The 17,458-nt window shown below is 45.0% G+C and overlaps 1 protein-coding gene across 1 annotated transcript; it reads left to right on the forward strand.

Annotated features, from left to right (window-relative positions):
• The first annotated feature begins 4,877 nt into the window (after positions 1-4,877).
• ARL11 (ARF like GTPase 11) lies at positions 4,878-8,087 on the forward strand. The gene is made up of 2 exons (XM_006121357.5): positions 4,878-4,994; positions 5,311-8,087. The coding sequence occupies exon 2, from the start codon at positions 5,328-5,330 to the stop codon at positions 5,898-5,900; it is 573 nt and encodes a 190-aa protein (XP_006121419.1). The 5' UTR covers positions 4,878-4,994; positions 5,311-5,327; the 3' UTR covers positions 5,901-8,087.
• Positions 8,088-17,458: the final 9,371 nt, after the last annotated feature.

The following is a 17,458-nucleotide window of genomic DNA, read 5'->3' on the forward strand; positions in this document are numbered from 1 at the left end:
GCCCTACCAACCACCAGCTCCAACAGTCCTCACAAAGCAGAGACTGGAACCCCCAAATCTAATGAACAGACCCACTGCCCACATACAGGAAAGGAAAGGAGTCAGAAGTTTTAACACCCAGTTCCCTGCTCTAACCCAATTCACCTACCTGTCCTCCAGAGCCAGGCACCCCAGCCACCCTGCTCCAGCCCAATGCCCTTTCCCTCTTCTAGAGCCAGGTACCCCCCAGCCTCCCTGCTCTAACCCAGTGCCCCTCCCATCCCCCAGAACCAGGCACCCCCAGCCTCCCTGCTCTAACCCAGTGCCCCACCCCTCCCTCAGAGCCAGGCAACCTCAGCCCCCTGGCTCTAATCCAATGCCCTTTCCCGCCCGCAGAGCCAGGGACATAAATCAGAGTGAAGGGTAATGCTGTGGGTCTCACCGGAGCCACACACGCGCCTTTCTCTCCAGGCACTGGGGCCCGTACACAAAGTGGCTATGAATGGTCTGGGCGTACGGCTCTGAACATTCCATTGACAGCACATGCCGCTGCCTCAGCCTCGCCCCCCAGCCCGCCCTTTCTGCCTAGGCCACATACTCTCCATCATGGGGAGGGAGGAAGGTACATGGCCCAAGCCTCCCCGGCCCTGGAGCACAGGGAGGGTGGGTGGCACGTAGCCTGAACCTCCCCAGTCCCGGAACATGGGGAGGGTGGCAGCACATGGGCTGAGCCTCCCCACCCCCAGAGCAGAGGGAGGGCGGATGCTCTGGGGCAGCAACACTCCACAAGGACCAGGCTGTCAATTTGGGAAGGCAATGCCTTCCTCTGCCTAGCATACCGGCTACCCACGACAATAAGAGCATGTTAAGTACTAAGAACTGGATCCCAAATCCATTAACATTTAAAAAAATATTTATTGATTGGTTTTATAGTCCTCTGCAGCCCAGCACATCTAGATTTAATTCCTAGCCTCTTAGATGCCTGTTATGCTCTGGGCCTATCTGCCGGCTGAGGTGCCACTCACATTTTCAAACCTGTCACTCGACTGCTGGCTAATCCCAGAGGTGCTAAAGTCCCTAAAGTGCCTCGGTTTCTGCCACTCAGCATTTCAAAGCCACCTGAGCCCTGATGCCACCCCACAGTTAATGAGTAGCTTGAGCCCTCACACAAGCTGAAGTCCCAGAGGTCTCTCATATGTAGGATTCTCCCACCAAGCAAGGAAATGTCAATCTCACCAGTGGTACCCAACCCAGCAGATGTGTTCTGGGTGTACGTAACACTCCTGAGGGAATTTGTGCCAAAACATTAAAAATTTCATATGCAATATTTTAAAATTCTGCATATTTTGTCAAAATAATACACCATAATTACACCAGTTTCAATTATTTTGGTAATTTATTTCAAAATACCTGTCAGCAATATGTCTGTAACAATGCAGAGAACAAAAAAGATCCAGGGAATGTTTAAGATAAATAGATTCCTTACTAGGCATATCAATACAGAACACTGAGTAAACTACAAAACAGAAAGGCATTTCTTGCACCCCTCAGAAGCAGTGCAAAGGCTCGGGAAAGTCAGGTGCAATGGAAGAGCTGAGGGAGAGGGAAGCAAGTGTTGGGAAGGAGCCTGCAAGTGAACATAGAGGGCTATTGGGTGTGAAAACATGAAATAGGGGTTTTGGGGAAGAACAGATTGCTTGGGAGTTGGGAACCTCCACCATGCAGACCCTGGCTGACCCCTGGCCTCTCCCATTCAAGTCAGTCAAATCTGCCCCATCCCTATGAATCCCGGTGTGACGAAGTCTAGATTGGCACGGACGCTTTTCCACAAAAAGTGCTTTTGTGGAAAAGCGTCCGTGCCAATCTAGATGCTCTTTTCCGCAAATGCTTTTAACAGAAAAACTTAGTCTACTTAGACATAGTCTCTGTGTGTGCCTCAGTTTCCCTAGATGAGAGTTTTGGGTATAACTGTCACTGAGGGGGAGGCTGCCCAGCTCAGCACATACACAATAAGGCTATGTCTACACTGGCACGATCTTGCGCCAGCGTTATGCAAATGAGGCTAAACGTGGAATATTGCCGAGCCTCATTTGTATATCTAATGAGCTGCCATTTTTGCGGAAGAGGGTCTTGCACTAGAAGGAGCTGTCTACACTGCCCCTTTTTGCGCAAGAAAAACCCTCTTGCGCAATGCTGTTATGCTGATTATTTTCAGGCATAACTGCATTGCGTAATAGGGTTTTTCTTGCGCAAGAAGGGACAGTGTAGACAGCTCCTTCTTGCGCAAGAGCCTCTTCCGCAAAAATGGCGGCTCATTAGATATGCAAATGAGGCTCGGCGATATTCCACGCTTAGCCTTATTTGCATAGCTCTGGTGCAAGATCGCGCCAGTGTAGACATAGCCTAATAGTTCAGTCTCTCCTGTAATCTGAGCCTAGATGGGGGAGCAACCGTGTGACATCAGGTGACACCTTTTTATCCAGGAAGGGGACAAAGGAAGAGGCAGGGCTACTTGCAGGCTAGAACCAGTTGCTGAGTGTGTGAATTCTTAGGATGCAGGGAGGAGGCCCAAGCTCTGGGCCCCTCTCTCCCCAGGATGGATTTTACTGGCTCTTCCTGGTTCCTGTGTCAACAAGTCTGTGCTACGCTGTCCAGGAGCGGCCCTAGACTAGCTGCCAGCAACTGGCGCCCTAGGTGAACCATGCAATCGGCGCCCCCTCCCAAACCCCTCAAAGATATTGTGCCACCATTTGGCACCCCATGGCGCCCCATTTAACTTGGCGCCCTAGGTGACCGCCTAGTTCGCCTATATGGACAGGCCGCCCCTGGCTGTATCCCTGTGAGCGAATAAACCTTCTGTTCTACTCGATGACTGAGTCACAACTGGCTGCGAATGGGGGTGCAGGAACCAGAGACTCTCCACTCCTCCGTGATATCCTGCACCCCCACTCAGTCACCCTTCCTCCCCATGGGCCCCTGCACTCTCCTCCCTCTACCGCCAGGCATCCCTCCCCATCTTCATGTGTCCCTGCATCCCCACTCAGACACCCCATACCACTCTTCCCCCATCTGTCCCTGACCCTCCATTCAGCTGCTATCACTATGGCTCTGCCCCTCAGCTCCCCAGTCTCCCTCAACCCCCAATACTCCTTCAGCTCCCCACCCCAGTCTGTCTCCCTACTAGCCCTTTTGAATCCCAGTGTATGTGATCCCCCCCAGCAGCCATATGCCACCGCAAGTTGTCTCCCCCCCCATATCCTGTGCCTCTTCGCCTGACCCCACAGACAAGGCTCTGTAAGGAATGCAGCCTTTCTTCCTCCCTGCTGGTTGCTATGCTGAGGCGACCACCCTCTGTTCTGGAGCCATACCGCATCCCCTAGTGGGTGAACAGTGCAATAGCAATGCCTCTCCAATGTTTTTTCTGCAGAGAAAAAGGGTCTGCAGGGTCCATTAATTCTGCACATGCGCAGTGACAGAAAATTCCCCCGGGGTAACATTAGCGGCAGGAGGGCTGGATGCAGGCCACAGTTAGGTGAGGCACAGCACAAAAGACAGCACACAAAAGACAGTAGTGACCACACAAAAACATTGGGCAAGTGTGAGAGAGATATTGCATGTGAGCGAGACAAAGACTGTTCTGGCACCTAGGACAGGGTTACCTGAGTGACTCACCATGCTTCATTCTAGAAATGGGCTCATGGATGAGGATCCTGAGCAGAAGGAGGTTCATCAGCCAGACATGCCAAATCAGTTACATAGGTGCCTAAGCCACTCTTCTCTCCATTTCAGACCTGGTTAGCTTAGGCAGCTCCCCAGTTTGCCAGCTTCTGAGGATCCATTTCTTCGGCACTTAACTCTCCCCGTGCATTGTATGGGTTGCCTGGGCACCTTGCTTGAGGCTGAGGACTCCACTAGGCAGTAAGCTGCTCAGGGGTGACTACCTGAGTGAAGCAAGACTTAAGTACCTTTGAGAATCAGTGCCCTAATCATCAGACCACCAGAGGCTGAGCATGCTGCAAAGACAAAACGTGCAGCCCCAGTGGGGGCACATGCCTATCATTGTTCACTCGTGACCTCCACAGCTGATCAAGGAGTCACTTCCAGGCTACAATGAAAATCATCCAGCCTGACTGCTCAGAAAAACTGTGACTTGTAATGTGGATCCTTTAGTTGGAGAATATCAGATGATATTTGCAACTTCCACAGGAATGTGGAAGAGCCCTGTTTGTCAATCAAATTCCTGCGGGTCTCTTTCTCTACATTTAGGTAAATTGGTTAGAAACACAAATCTCTCATGACATTGGGTCCAGAGATTTACATCCTGCATGGCTTGCATTGCTCTGTGTGTATCTGACCAGACTGCTAGTGTGCAAGTCCTGCCACAGTTTGGTAAGGATCTGTTTTGCTGGCGCACTGCACAACTGCTAGGCTGAAAAGAGCTGATCTTGTCTGAGTGACAGCAAGATATTCAAGTGGCACAAAATCTCCTATTCATCCAACCACCTCACTGGTATGTACAACTCTCAGGTTGTGGCTGTCTAGCTAAACAATACTATTTTTGTTGAAGGATGATAAAAGTATTTGCTGTTGCTATAGAAGACTGACCCATATTTCATTTATTTGAGGTTCACTGTAAAGCACTTTAGTCTTTTCATCTTTTGATTATTACTGGCTGCATTTCAATGAGCAATTTAAAATATAATTCATACATTTCATTAAATCTTCATTTCTGTTGTCTGCTCAGCAGCTGGGGAAAGCAACTGTTAGGAAAGACTATTTTTCTTTAACTAAGAGTGGCTAAGAAGCCTTTTCATGGTCTCTCTTGCTGTTCTCGAAAGTGATGACTTACCAGTCTCTGATTCAGCACTTATCACAAGTGATGCTTGCTTTGCAACAGTTCAATTTCCTCAGATGGGGCTGGATTTCCCCTGGAGAGGCTCCTGAACAAAACATCAGTTTTATTTCTGTGTAACATGAGGAGAAAACTACACTGGGACTTCATCTCTCTCTAAAAGGTCTGTTTCCCTCAACCCTTTGCAGTTTTGATTTTCAGATGAATATGGAATTTAGAGACAGCAAAGCAGGAACACAGCAGCCATTTGTTATTTTACATTTATTTGCTCTCATAAATAATATCAGTCACCTTGTTTTAGCTACAAAGTAAAGCATAGAAGCTGATTGTTTCTTTCTGCAGCAAATATTACACATGAATCCAAAGTGTTCTCTCTCACACACTCCTTAGTCCTTCTACTAGACAGTGCCATTATTAAATGAAGTAAGAATGTTTCTTTTTGAAAAGGAGTAATTTTTAATTTTTACTTTTTCAACAAGATTTCAGCAGCAGCACAATGGGGACCTTGAGCTCCAAGGCTTGGTACAAAAGAGATGCCCGGGTGGTGATGATGGGATTGGATTTTTCTGGTAAATCTACCATCTTGTCTAAATTGAAGAGCAATGAACCTGTGAAGACTTCCCCGACAGTGGGCTTCAATGTGGCATCCCTGGAAACCCCTGGTCATCTATCCTTGAGTCTCTGGGATGTAGGAGGTCAAGATAAGCTGCGTGCTAGTTGGAAGGATTATCTCGAGGACACGGATGCTCTCATCTTTGTGCTGGATAGTGCCGACAAAACCCGGCTGCCAGAGGCAATGGCCGAATTGGAGAAAGTTCTGAACAACATAAACATGATTGGGGTTCCAGTCTTGGTTCTGGCCAACAAGCAGGAGCTGCCAGGGTCCCTCTCACTCTCAGAGCTGCAGAAGATGCTGAATCTGGAACAGTTCGGTGACAGAAGTTGGGAGTTGAGAGGGTGCAGTGCTCACAATGGCAAAGGGATTAGGGAAGCCTTACTGGCCCTGGCAGAACTCCTTAAGAGCCAGGATAAGAACTCCTGTGAATGTGTCTGTGTGCCATTACAGTGATGAGGACATCTTTAATCTCTGACTTGACTGGAGGGGAGAACTTGAGGAAAAAACTTAGAAAATTAGGTAACTTCTTCCACTAGTAATTCCTTAGCACTGTTTGTTATCCCCTCTGTTCCTCAGTGTGTTAAAAGAACTCCATATAACCTGTGCAATACTCCAAAATATGCCATAGTTCTACTGCACCATGAAATTACCTCAGGAAAATCCTTTACAAAGCTGTTATTGATCTTGCTTTGCCAATTATTCCTAATCTGCTCCACCAATAAATTTGGCTCACACCACAGGTATTAATTACTCGGGTTAAATTTATTTTGTTCATGTTAAATGTCGATGTGTTTTGGGCGTGGGTTTTGACCTGATGAAGAAGATATTGCTGGGTGTCAGTCTTTATTTTTATTCCTCTATGCTCAGATGTACTCAGTACAGAGTAACAGTTCCTGAGGGGATATATTTGAATGACTTCAGTTCCACTTCCCTCACAACTTAGCACAGATGTTTGCTGATCTGAAACAGAGCAGAATATAAAAAGAATGTCTGAACAAAAGAAATTAACCACAAGAATTTATACCTAATTGGTTTTTACAGTGTCCTTTGTGAGCATCTTCCTGAACCCATGAAGTGTGTTCAGGATTAGGTTCTGTGTTATGTTTTCAGAATATCTGTGTGGATTTGTGTGCCTCCTGTTTTGTATAATTTTCAAATGTATTTAGACATATATTCTTGTTTCAATAAAAATAAGGTAAGTGGTAAACATTTTTCTTTGGGTTAAGTTAAAATAAAACTAAGTTTTAAATGGTAGGAAAAGCATTTTGTGGACTAATCTGACAAGAGGAATCTTAGGAGTTTGGAATCTTGGGTGTTTTAAAAAGTAAACACTAAAAATGTACTGTAAAATGTATCCTGCACAGGCAGAGTGATAGTTTAGATTAGAGGACTTTAACCTCTGCTGTTTTCAGTGGGAATTGAGGTAGCTGTCAGGTAGTGCTGGGCACATTTCAAGATCAGGCCCCTGATTTTCAATGGAAATTTCTATTTGATTCCACTGACTCTTACTCTGAAGGGTGGCCCTATGAAGCCTATTGCTAAACTTAAAAATTTAAACCAAAGCAATACCACATTTAGTTTGCATTAGGTTATGATGCTATTAAGAGAAAAAGGGGGAAAAAACAACCTGAGAATATAAGGCAGTGAGTTTCAAAAGAGGATACAAAATACACACGATACAAAAATAAAAAGAACCATGCACTTTTCTTGTGACCATCTCACAATATTTTACATGCATTAATGAATTAAGCTTCAAAACATTATTGGAAAATAAGGCAGTGTTATCGGCCTTATTTTACAGAAGGTGAAACTGGAATAAGGTTAAGTAATGTGACAAGATGCCTGTGATGAAGTCAGAATAGAATTGAAGCTGCATGACTCCCAGTGATATGACATAGCCACAAGATCACTGATGGAAGGGAAATCCGCCATAAAATAAACCCTATCAGCCACCCTAAGCTATATACAGAATAGTATGTGTTATGCTGACAGAGTAAATAAATGGCCCAGTGTGGATTTGGCATAAATGATTGTGGCTATCAGTAAAAGAGCCATATACTAGAATTGCACTAAAATACATTGTGAGTCTGTGCTCTAGGCAAGGCTGTACCTTTGTTACAAACTAGCACATGATCATTTGGAGGATACTCTCATGACTTAAGAACAGTTTGTAACTGCAGTTACTGTGAATGGGTTGATTTTTCCATTGTTGGTTGAATGGTTGTAAATGCAAGATTCCAATAAACTGAGAAAAAACACTGATATGAACTGAATTTTTTTTAGCTGCCTCTTGCCTCCATGGCTTTTTACAGTCTCCATGTCCAGCCATCTGAATGCGCTGGGTCAGATTCTCACTTCCCACTCTAGCCCTTAACACCAGGTAAGGGAATGGGCAGGGCTCCAAAAGTTGTAAGTCTGTTGGGATAGAATTCCTTTAGAGCAAGAACTGATACCAATGGTCTCAGGCGGTCCTTTCAAGGGCTGCCTTGCAAGCCCTCGTGTAGGGGGCATGGCTGAAGAGATGGGTAGTTGAAAGGGTGTTATATCATACAACACTGCTATGCATAGCCAGACAGCGGGAGGCTGTTGTGACCTTATCCATATGATGAATGACTGACAGATGTATAGCAGTGAAATTATTATAGGACTACATCTATTCCAGTAACTGTGCATGTAGATTTTCTGTTGTGGAACAGAAGTGACTCTCAAGATGACCAGCAGGAATAAAGCTATTTTCCCATGTAGACAAGCCTCAGGCTGGGATGGTTAAATTACGACAAGGCCACTCTGACCCTTGGAGCAGCTTCTTGTTGTGAGAGTGCAAAGGTGCTGAGCTTGTCCCACTCTGATACTGCACCTCTAAGGAGCCCAGCACAGCAGCTGACCTAATAGCAGTAAAACACTGATCTGGAAGGAGTGGAAGTTCTCAAATGCAGACAAACAAGCCTTGGCTTTTCAAATGTGAGCTCTTCGGGGAAGAGACTGGCTTTTGTAGCTTTTATAGTGCCAACCACACAACTGCCACTTACACAATAAGTTACTCTGTGATGTGTAGCCTTTACTCCTTCTTTGTTATACAGTGCGTTCTGAATTCATGACTTATTGGTTTCCTAAAGACAACAAAACACCACACTTTTGTACTCCTTTGTACTCCCAGCAGGCACCATTTCTAATCAAGGGCTAGCTAGTATATGTACCCGATAAAGAATTTAACTGAAAATTATTGAACAGCCATGATTTAAATTCTACTTGGAGAAAATACAGAATAGTTATTAGACAAGGGATTAGTTTTGAAGGATTCCTAAGGCGTAAATATTTAAGAATAAAAAAACCTAGAATTCTGCATCTGAGTTACTGCATGGTCTGCTCCTATCAGATTTCACAAGGGAAATACATGCTTTCCATTCACAATGAACAGCCACGAACTGTCAGTTTTAAATACTCATTTTATGTTAGCATAAAACAAAAATTCCACTAGAGCACAGTAAGTTGTATGTGGACTGAACATGAAATGGCAGCTGCTTCCAGCAGACTGCTGGGTAATGTCTACACAAGCACTTACGTTGGCTAAACTTTTGTCACTCACAGGTGTGAAAAAACCTGTTCCTGCTTCCCCTCACCCCCAAGCAGCATCAGTTTTGCCAGCGTAAGAGCTTGTGTGCACAACTTTCCCATCTATGTAGCTACTGCCACTCATTGACCTGGTTTTGTTATGTCAATGGGAGAGCGCCTTCCTGTCAGCCTAATGTGGCTATGTGAGCGATTGTACAGCAGCACAATTATTGATACAGCTGCGCTGCTGTAAGCTTGTCAGTATAGACATGGTCCTAGAAATTTAAAACTGCAATACAGAAAACAAAATCATCACAATTACAAAGCTACATATACCATAATTAGCACTTGGCTGGAAAGGAAATTCCTCAGCACTGCAAGAGTTACATGCTGCTGTTTCAGAAACTGGCCTTCCCATTGTGACCAAAAAATAGGAGCACAGAATATTCCAGATAAAGCTGAAATTCCACTGATTAAAAGAAACAAGTGAATCTCCTCTTTATGCTTGTGAAAGAAGATACTAGCCTGGCAGCCTTCGACTGAAATCCTCTGTTCATCCATATACAAAGGCAGGAAAAGTGTAGGCCCTGGCTGCCTTGCTAGTGTGCCACAACCACACACTTTCAAGCATCAACTTTACAGTGTCTAGCACAAGGGGCCTTGACTCTTACTGGAGTACTTTGGCGGTAGATTTATGTACACAAGGAGGCTGGGAACTAGCCTGTGATCATCAAGCTCAATTCAGATAAGCCACCAAATAGCCATTGAATAGTAATGACTTACCTTTCCAAGTACTCATGTCGACTGTGTTTGAATCCATGTCCTAAGTACAGTAAAAGTCTTAGTATCTCATTATTAAGCCAAAACACAACCCTGAATTCACCTGCTGGCACTTGGATATTGCAGCACTGATGGTATGCAATGCCCTACCATGCACTAGGCACAGACCACCCCATTACTTCAGACCCAACATTGTGAATTACAGACTGGTTGACAGCAGCTCAAAGACAAAGTCACTCTCTTCTCAATGTTCTGGCCTTTGCTATGCATGTTAAATCCAACTTTACAGAATTCCTCTTTTTTTTTGGGTGACTAAAGAAAAATTGTAAGTTCTCATAGATGAATGTTTAAAAAACAGGGGGAGTGGGAGGCTGTTTGCAAACTGGCTTGTGCTGAAGCCACTGGAAGCAGGAACAGGTTTTGAAGAAGGCACATTGATTGACTATATAAATCCACATGTGAGAGGGAGGCAGATTTCTTTTTCCAGCAGTGGGGACCTTAAGCATCTTAAACTGATTTATCAACATCCTGTTTACAGAAAAAACTCTCACTTCCCTCTAGGCAGTGACTTGACAGTGTCTCCTGTCTTGGAGGATGTCATGGGACTTGTTAGTCTCATTTTCTGGGAACAGAGTTGTTTCTTGAGACCTCTCATTCCTATTGTTGAGCTGATTTATACCACTGCTTGAATGTTTCTACAGTGTGTTGGCTCATAACATGCCCGAGTGGCAACATAGACTGCTTTTGTTCTACGCATTTTCCCTTGCAATGGAAAAGTGCATTAAATATCAGATCCTGCTTCTGCTGGGTGTTTTACTGTGCCCACCTCTATGGCATCTCAGGCCTCATTATCAAAGCACCTACTGACTTAAAATGGAGAAGGTTTGAGCCTTTATCTAAACATTATTGTAATTATCATCTATAGGCAGTAAAATTGGTTGCTATTTTAAGCGATAGGCAATTTTATTAGATAATTACCCAGTTTACCAAAGTTATTAAAATATCATTACCATGAAATTCGTGGAGTTGAAATATAAGTACCATCTGACTAGGTTATTTTGTTGCCTTCTCCTTAGACTTGTATTCTGAACTGTAGATTATCTCCTTGTTAGATTAAAAACAAACAAAATAATAGTTTCAGGGGGTATCAGCAATTATTTACTTTAGGAAATAATATTTTTTCCTTTAGCAGAAATATGACAATTTACAATAATTATTACCATGAAAAGTTCTTATTCCTTGTGGTTTTCAAGCTTCAGCTTGCTAAATAACACATGCAGTTATATGGGACTAAATGATTAATTGAAGTGCTTTTAATTCTATTAAATATATTGAAAATACTTACCATTCTGTTTTTCACAGGATTATTAAATTCAGTGCATAAGGACTGAATTAAAATAGTTCCAGGACTCTGAATCTTTACAGTCAGTATATCATCTACCTCTAAATGGATTTTAGTCAAAATTAACTGAAATTTCAGAAAAAGTGACTGCAATTCTTGATTGCTACCATTACCACCTCATAAAAATAATTAATGTGAAGACTCCCCTCCCCAGTATCTCCAATTAATCCATCCTCTCAGTGTCCAGTACTATCTGCTGTTTCTATTGATTATTCATAACCCTAATCAACTCTGTTCCACCTACATCTCTGACCTTATCTCTTGTCACATTCCCACCCTTCCCATCTGCTCTGCAAATGGCAGGAAACTTGACACCCTCGACTACATTTGCTTCTCCTATTCCCACCTCTGCACCTTCTGTATGCATTCACTTATGGGTGGAATTACCTTCCAAAACCTGTTTGCTAAACCTCCACTGCCTTGTCAGTCTGTCTTATTTTCTAAATTTAGAAGTTCTGAAGACATCATAACTCCAGGTTCCTTTTTCTGTCCAACAGCCTATTACAATTTTGGGAACATTACTGGAATTCACCCTTTCTGTCACGAAATCCTTTACTAAGCCATTATCACTTCATATCATTTACTGACATTCTTTTTTTCCCTTCAGAACATCATTTAGCTGGACATTTCAAAATGTCACAGCTTACCTGATAGACAGAGGTGAATGCGTAACACTTTGTGGTGGACTCAGGCAGCTCCACCAAAGGTATAGAACTATTCCTGGAGCCCCATAAGATCAAAGGTAGAAAACCCTATAGGCTCAAGAGCTTTCACATCTTGATGTGAACAGCCAGGGCCCTTCAGAGGGGGACTCAGGGCCTGGGGCAACCACTCCCCCCCACAAGTGTCCTAGATGTGGGAGCTGAGGCAACTCCCCTACTGCAGTCTCTGCCCTTGCTACTCCCCTTCCATGAGTCCTGTCTCCCACTCACCACTTAGGTGTCAGGAGACAGAGCAGCCCAGGCGCCTGCTCTACCCCTCTGTGCCATCCTGGCCCACTGTGCCTCATTTCTTTGCAGTGGCAAGAAGTGGAGAGCTCTGGAGCCAGGTGCTGTTTCTCCCTGCCATTGAGAAGCCATGCACAGCAGGCCAGGAGGGCAGCACGGTGCAGGCTGCTGGGCCATTGTGGCTCCCAGTGCCCATGTGATGAAAGGGAGAAGGGGAGAAGAACCTTGCTGCTGCCACACCAGGTCCCCATAATCCCCCAGGTTCTCTCCTGTCCGTAGCACGATTGGGGCACCTGACAGGGCACCTCAAAAGCATTTTGTCCTATAGACAGGATGGCTCTGTCAATAGCAAACTAATTGGTCCAGTGGTAATTACCACCATAGTTTTGTCCACTCTGTTATCGACTGGAATGTCCATAATTAAAGAAATTTCAGGAGATGCTTGTACATATTAAAATAGTTACTATGTGAGATATCAGGAGATACAGCTCAAGCATATGCAGCTAGTTCCTGGGTTTTGTAGGATCAGTAAATTATCTGGTGCACTTCAAATACCTTCCACATTGTGGCTTTTAGTGATAGCCATCCTCAGCCATAAACAGGCAGGGTGTATTACTATCTTTGTATATATTAGAGTGTTTGGGGAGTCCAAAAAATTAGCATTAAGAGGTTCTATGTGCAGCTCATAAATCTCACCTTGTGGCTAGGGTGTTTGTTTGAATGTTAGGGCAAATGCATAATGCACAGAGAATGAAGCATCAGCTATATAGCATTTAGAAAGGACCACGTAGTTTCTCTCGCTTCCCTGTTCTTTGACGCTGAAATTAATGCTCTCCATTCTGCCTCTGACTCTCTCTACCTGCTTCTTATTTATTCTCTCTGCTCCTCAGTCTTGGCCTCTGTGCTTTCCCCTTCTCTTCTCAATTCCCCATGGTATTGCAGTGTGTGGAGTTGCTCTTTCACACACGCAGCACCATCTGTTTGGAACCCTTCCTCCTTTGAAAATACTGAGTCACTTCTACCACCTCGCACTTTAAAAATCCTTCTTCTCCCACACCAGAAATGCTCTTTATAAGGGACACTATAAAATTGTTCAGTGTATACCTGAATTTGAGAGTTATTTTTTCCACTTTTAGGAATAGTCTGAATTATTTTAGTTGCTTTTTTAAAAAAGCAAAACTTTAATGAACTATTTTGTTGAATGCTTCACAGATCATATTATTTTTTAAACAAACAATCCTCCACCACCTCCCAGAGTTTATAATATGCTGAAACCCAGTTAAGTCAATAATTCTCTATAGTAGAAAACCATTTCTAGTAGAGCATCACAGAGTATTTTTATTCTTATTTGAGAGTGGCAGTGGTGGTTGAAATTTAGGACTACTAGGCTGCGTCTAGACTGGCATGATTTTGCGGAAATACTTTTAACGGAAAAGGTTTTCCGTTAAGTATTTCTGCAAAAGCGCATCTAGATTGGCACGGATGCTTCTGCGCAAAAGTCTAGACACGACTTTGTGCAAGAAAGCCCCGATCGCCATTTTAGCCATCGGAGCTTTTTTGCGCAAAACAGTTCTTCCTTGTTTACACTGGCCCTCTTGAGCAAGTATTATTGCGCAAGAAGGCTTTTTCCTGAGCGGGAGCGTGAAAGTATTTGCACAAGAAGCACTGATTTTGTACATTACAAAGTCACTGCTTTTGCGCAAATTCAAGCGGCCAGTGTAGACAGCTGGCAAGTTTTTGCGCAAAAGACGCACCCCTAGTGTATAATAATTTTATTAATACTGTAGGTATCTGGTTAGTGAGATAGAAACTGTGTAGCTATATTAAGTTATAAGCCTCTCTCATATCAATGTATCAATCTCTCTTAAGAGGATGCTATTGGAAACTCCCCCACCCCAGGAAAGCCACAAAATTGATCTACATAAGAACGGCCATGCTGGGTCAGACCAAAGGTTCATCTAGCCCAGTATCCTGTCTTCCGATAGTGGCCAATACCAAATGCCCCAGAGAGAGGGAACACAACAGGTAATCCTCATGTGATCCCTCTTCTGTCACCCATTTACAAACAGAGTCTAAGGACACCACTCTTACCCATCCTAGCCATTGATGGACCTAACCTCCATGAATCTATCCAGCTCTTTTTTGAACCCTGTTAAAGTCCTAGTCTTCACCACATCCTCAGGCAAGGAGTTCCACAGGTTGACAATGCACTGAGTGAAGAAAAACCTCCTTTTGTTTGTTTTAAACCTTCTGCCTATTAATTTCATTTGGTGACTCCTAGTTCTTATGTTGTGGGAATGAGTAAATAACTTTTCCTTATTCACTTTTTCCACACTAGGCATGATTTTATAGACCTGTATCATATTCCCCATTCATCTCCTTTCTTCTAAGCTGAAAAGTCCAAGTCTTTTTAATCTCTCTTCATGTGGGACCCGTTCCAAACCCCTAATCATTTTTGTTGCTCTTTTCTGAACCTAGATAAGTAGCCTCCCAAACACATATTTAGGGTGCAATTACAAGACAATGGTCAAGCTATTTGCAGGGAAGATGCCACTTGCAGGCTCCAGCCCAAAGAGACTTTTTGCCAGGGCTGGGAACTGAGAAATTGTTACAAAGGCTCTCTGGAGAGAGGGATAGGGAGCTGTAAGTGAGCTGTTTGTATGGGGAACAGACTGGCATGGACACAGACAAGTCCTTCACCATCTGAAGGAGATGGGCCCTTCTGCAGCTTCCAGGAGGTGGCGAGCCCTAGGGCAGTGGTCCTCAACCGCGGTGCCCACGGGTGCCATGGCGCCCACCGGGGCATTTATGTGCACCCGCCTAGTGACCAGGGCCAGACCGAGCCATTCTCGTGCCCCGGGCCCTGGCGCAGGTGTGGCCCCCACCCCCGATGGCCCAGCAGCCCCAAAAGGTTGGGGACCACTGCTCTAGGGAAAGGCAGGCATGCCTACAGACTGGCTATCATTATGTTTTTCTTTGAAATGCTTTGATTCAAAACAAACAATACAGAGCTTTGAGAAGGCTGTTTGGCCATAGGCTATTACTGGTCATAGCTCCTGAAGAGCAGAAACGTGGGCACTACACATAAGTCAGCCCTGCTGAGGAAATCATGGCTAGTAACAGGGCATAGCAGCCCAGAGGACGGGAATCACAGGCTCCCACCTTGAGAGAGATGGTTGGAAACTGGAGGGGGCTCCTGCAGGGAGAGCAGGAGAGATCAAAGATGCAGTTAGCTCAGTTAGTGGAACTTGACTAAAAATTGTGTTGGGATGGCAGTTAAATTACATGCACTGTAAATATTGCCTGGGATTCCAAAAATAATCCTTTTCTGGAAATCACAAGTTAATCTGTTCAAGTGTCAGGACCAAACATACCATATGTTAAAGAGAAATGTGTTCTAAAAGTAACTGAAAACAAAACAAAAAGCCCACCCTATCAGTGATTTAAAAATATTGCAACAAAGAATGCTCAGTGGATTGATGTTTCTTTTTTGGGGGGCCATTCTGCTGGTCTGAGCAGGGAAATACAGCCTCAGCAGAGCCACTGCACTAGCAATACAGGTGGACTTGCAAGGGCAGGCAATGGACTAGCTTTGACTCAATCTCCCTGTAAGCCAGGCAGCACAGCTGCACTTGGGGTTTGTCCTGCCTCAGTTTCCCCAGACACATTCTGGAGCACTGTAATAAAATGCTCCCCTTTCCCTGGGGCTCACAGCAAAGCCCCCTATTAGTCTCCTGTAACCAATGTACAGATATCATACCCTATTTTCTTTCCTGAGAAGGAAAAAGATAAGCAGGTAAAACCCTAGAGCACTGTTTCGTAAACTTTTTAAGACCAAGGAACACTAAACGATTTTTTTTAATGGGGAACACCCCAAGGATTTTTTTTTGTTGAGGGTAAAAAAAAAAAAGCCCCCAGGGAAAAGTTGTTCAGAAAAAAAAAGCGGCCATTTTTAATAAACCCCCTTTTCTGTGGTCTTGCTGTGCCAGGCTCTCCAGCCTCCTCTAGCCAAACCATCAGAGAAGGCCACGCTCAGCTTCAGATACAGACCGAGATCAGCTCTAGGAGGCCTCAGCTAAAGGGATTTACTCCAGCATTCAGATATTCACACACCCTCTTGGGGTACAAACACAAAGTTAAATGAAGTTTTCCTCCTTCCTCAATGTAAAGGAAGGAAAACATGGCTTCTCGCCCTCCCCTGTTAGAAATTACATAAACTGAGTTATAAACAAGAAAAGTTTGTTAACTAAAAGAACAAGGTAGATTTTAAATGCTTATAAGTGGCAACAAATAGAACAAAGAAGATCACTTCAGTAAATAAATAGAACACCCTTGCTACCTTTAATGAAGAAATTGGCTACAATTAATATTTTTCATCCTGAATATTGTTCTAGGCAGATTCTTTCACAGATCAGAGAAATCTTTCCAGCCTGGATCAGCAGCAGTCCAGTCTCTTATTCTCAGGTACCGTATTTTCCGGCGTATAGGGCGACTGGGCGTATAAGACGACCCCCTATCTTTTTAATTAAAAGATAGGGTTTCATCTTATACCCCAGCGCCCCTCCGCCTCCTTTGCTCCCGGTGTCCCTGGTCTGCTGGAGATGGTCCCCAGCAGACCAGAGGCACCGGGAGCAAAGCCGCAGCAGCTTTGAAAGCCTCGGGGGAAGCCGGCGGGGGGGCATCCCAGGCGCGCCTGGGCTGCTCCCCCGCCGGAGCCCCTCCGCGGCTTTGAAAGCCTCGGGGGAAGCCGGCGGGGGGGCATCCCAGGCGCGCCTGGGCTGCTCCCCCTCCGGAGCCCCTCCGCGGCTTTCAAAGCCTCGGGGGAAGCCGGCGGGGGGGCATCCCAGGCGCGCCTGGGATGCCCCCCCGCCGGCTTCCCCCGGGGCTTTCAAAGCCGCGGAGGGGCTCCGGCGGGGGAGCAGCCCAGGCGCGCCTGGGATGCCCCCCGCCCGGCTTCCCCCGAGGCTTTCAAAGCCACGGAGGGGCTCCGGCGGTGGGGCATCCCAGGCGCGCCTGGGATGTATACCCGGCGTACAAGACGACCCCCGATTTTTGGGGGATGGTTTTTAACATCAGGTCGTCTTGTACGCCGGAATATACGGTATTTTCATATATCCTTTTGGGATGGGGAGGCAGTGGCAAAGCCAGTTGGCGACACTTATTGTTTTCTTCCTCCATCTTATATAGAATGCTCTTAAGGTGGCAAACCTTTGTTTGAGTCCCCCGCACCCACTTGTGGAAATGTACAGAATTCAAGATGGGTCACATGTCTCTGTAGGGCCCCTGCAGCCATTCTTCACAGACTGACCCAACAGGCTTGCAGGAAATCT

This window comes from Pelodiscus sinensis, chromosome 1, assembly GCF_052426305.1.
Source record: "Pelodiscus sinensis isolate ZL-2025 chromosome 1, ASM5242630v1, whole genome shotgun sequence".
Classification (NCBI taxonomy): Eukaryota; Metazoa; Chordata; order Testudines; family Trionychidae; genus Pelodiscus; species Pelodiscus sinensis.

Excerpts from the sequence above, each read along its gene's own strand:
- ARL11 (XM_006121357.5), top strand. The coding sequence starts at position 5,328 with ATGGGGACCTTGAGCTCCAAGGCTTGGTACAAAAGAGATGCCCGGGTG.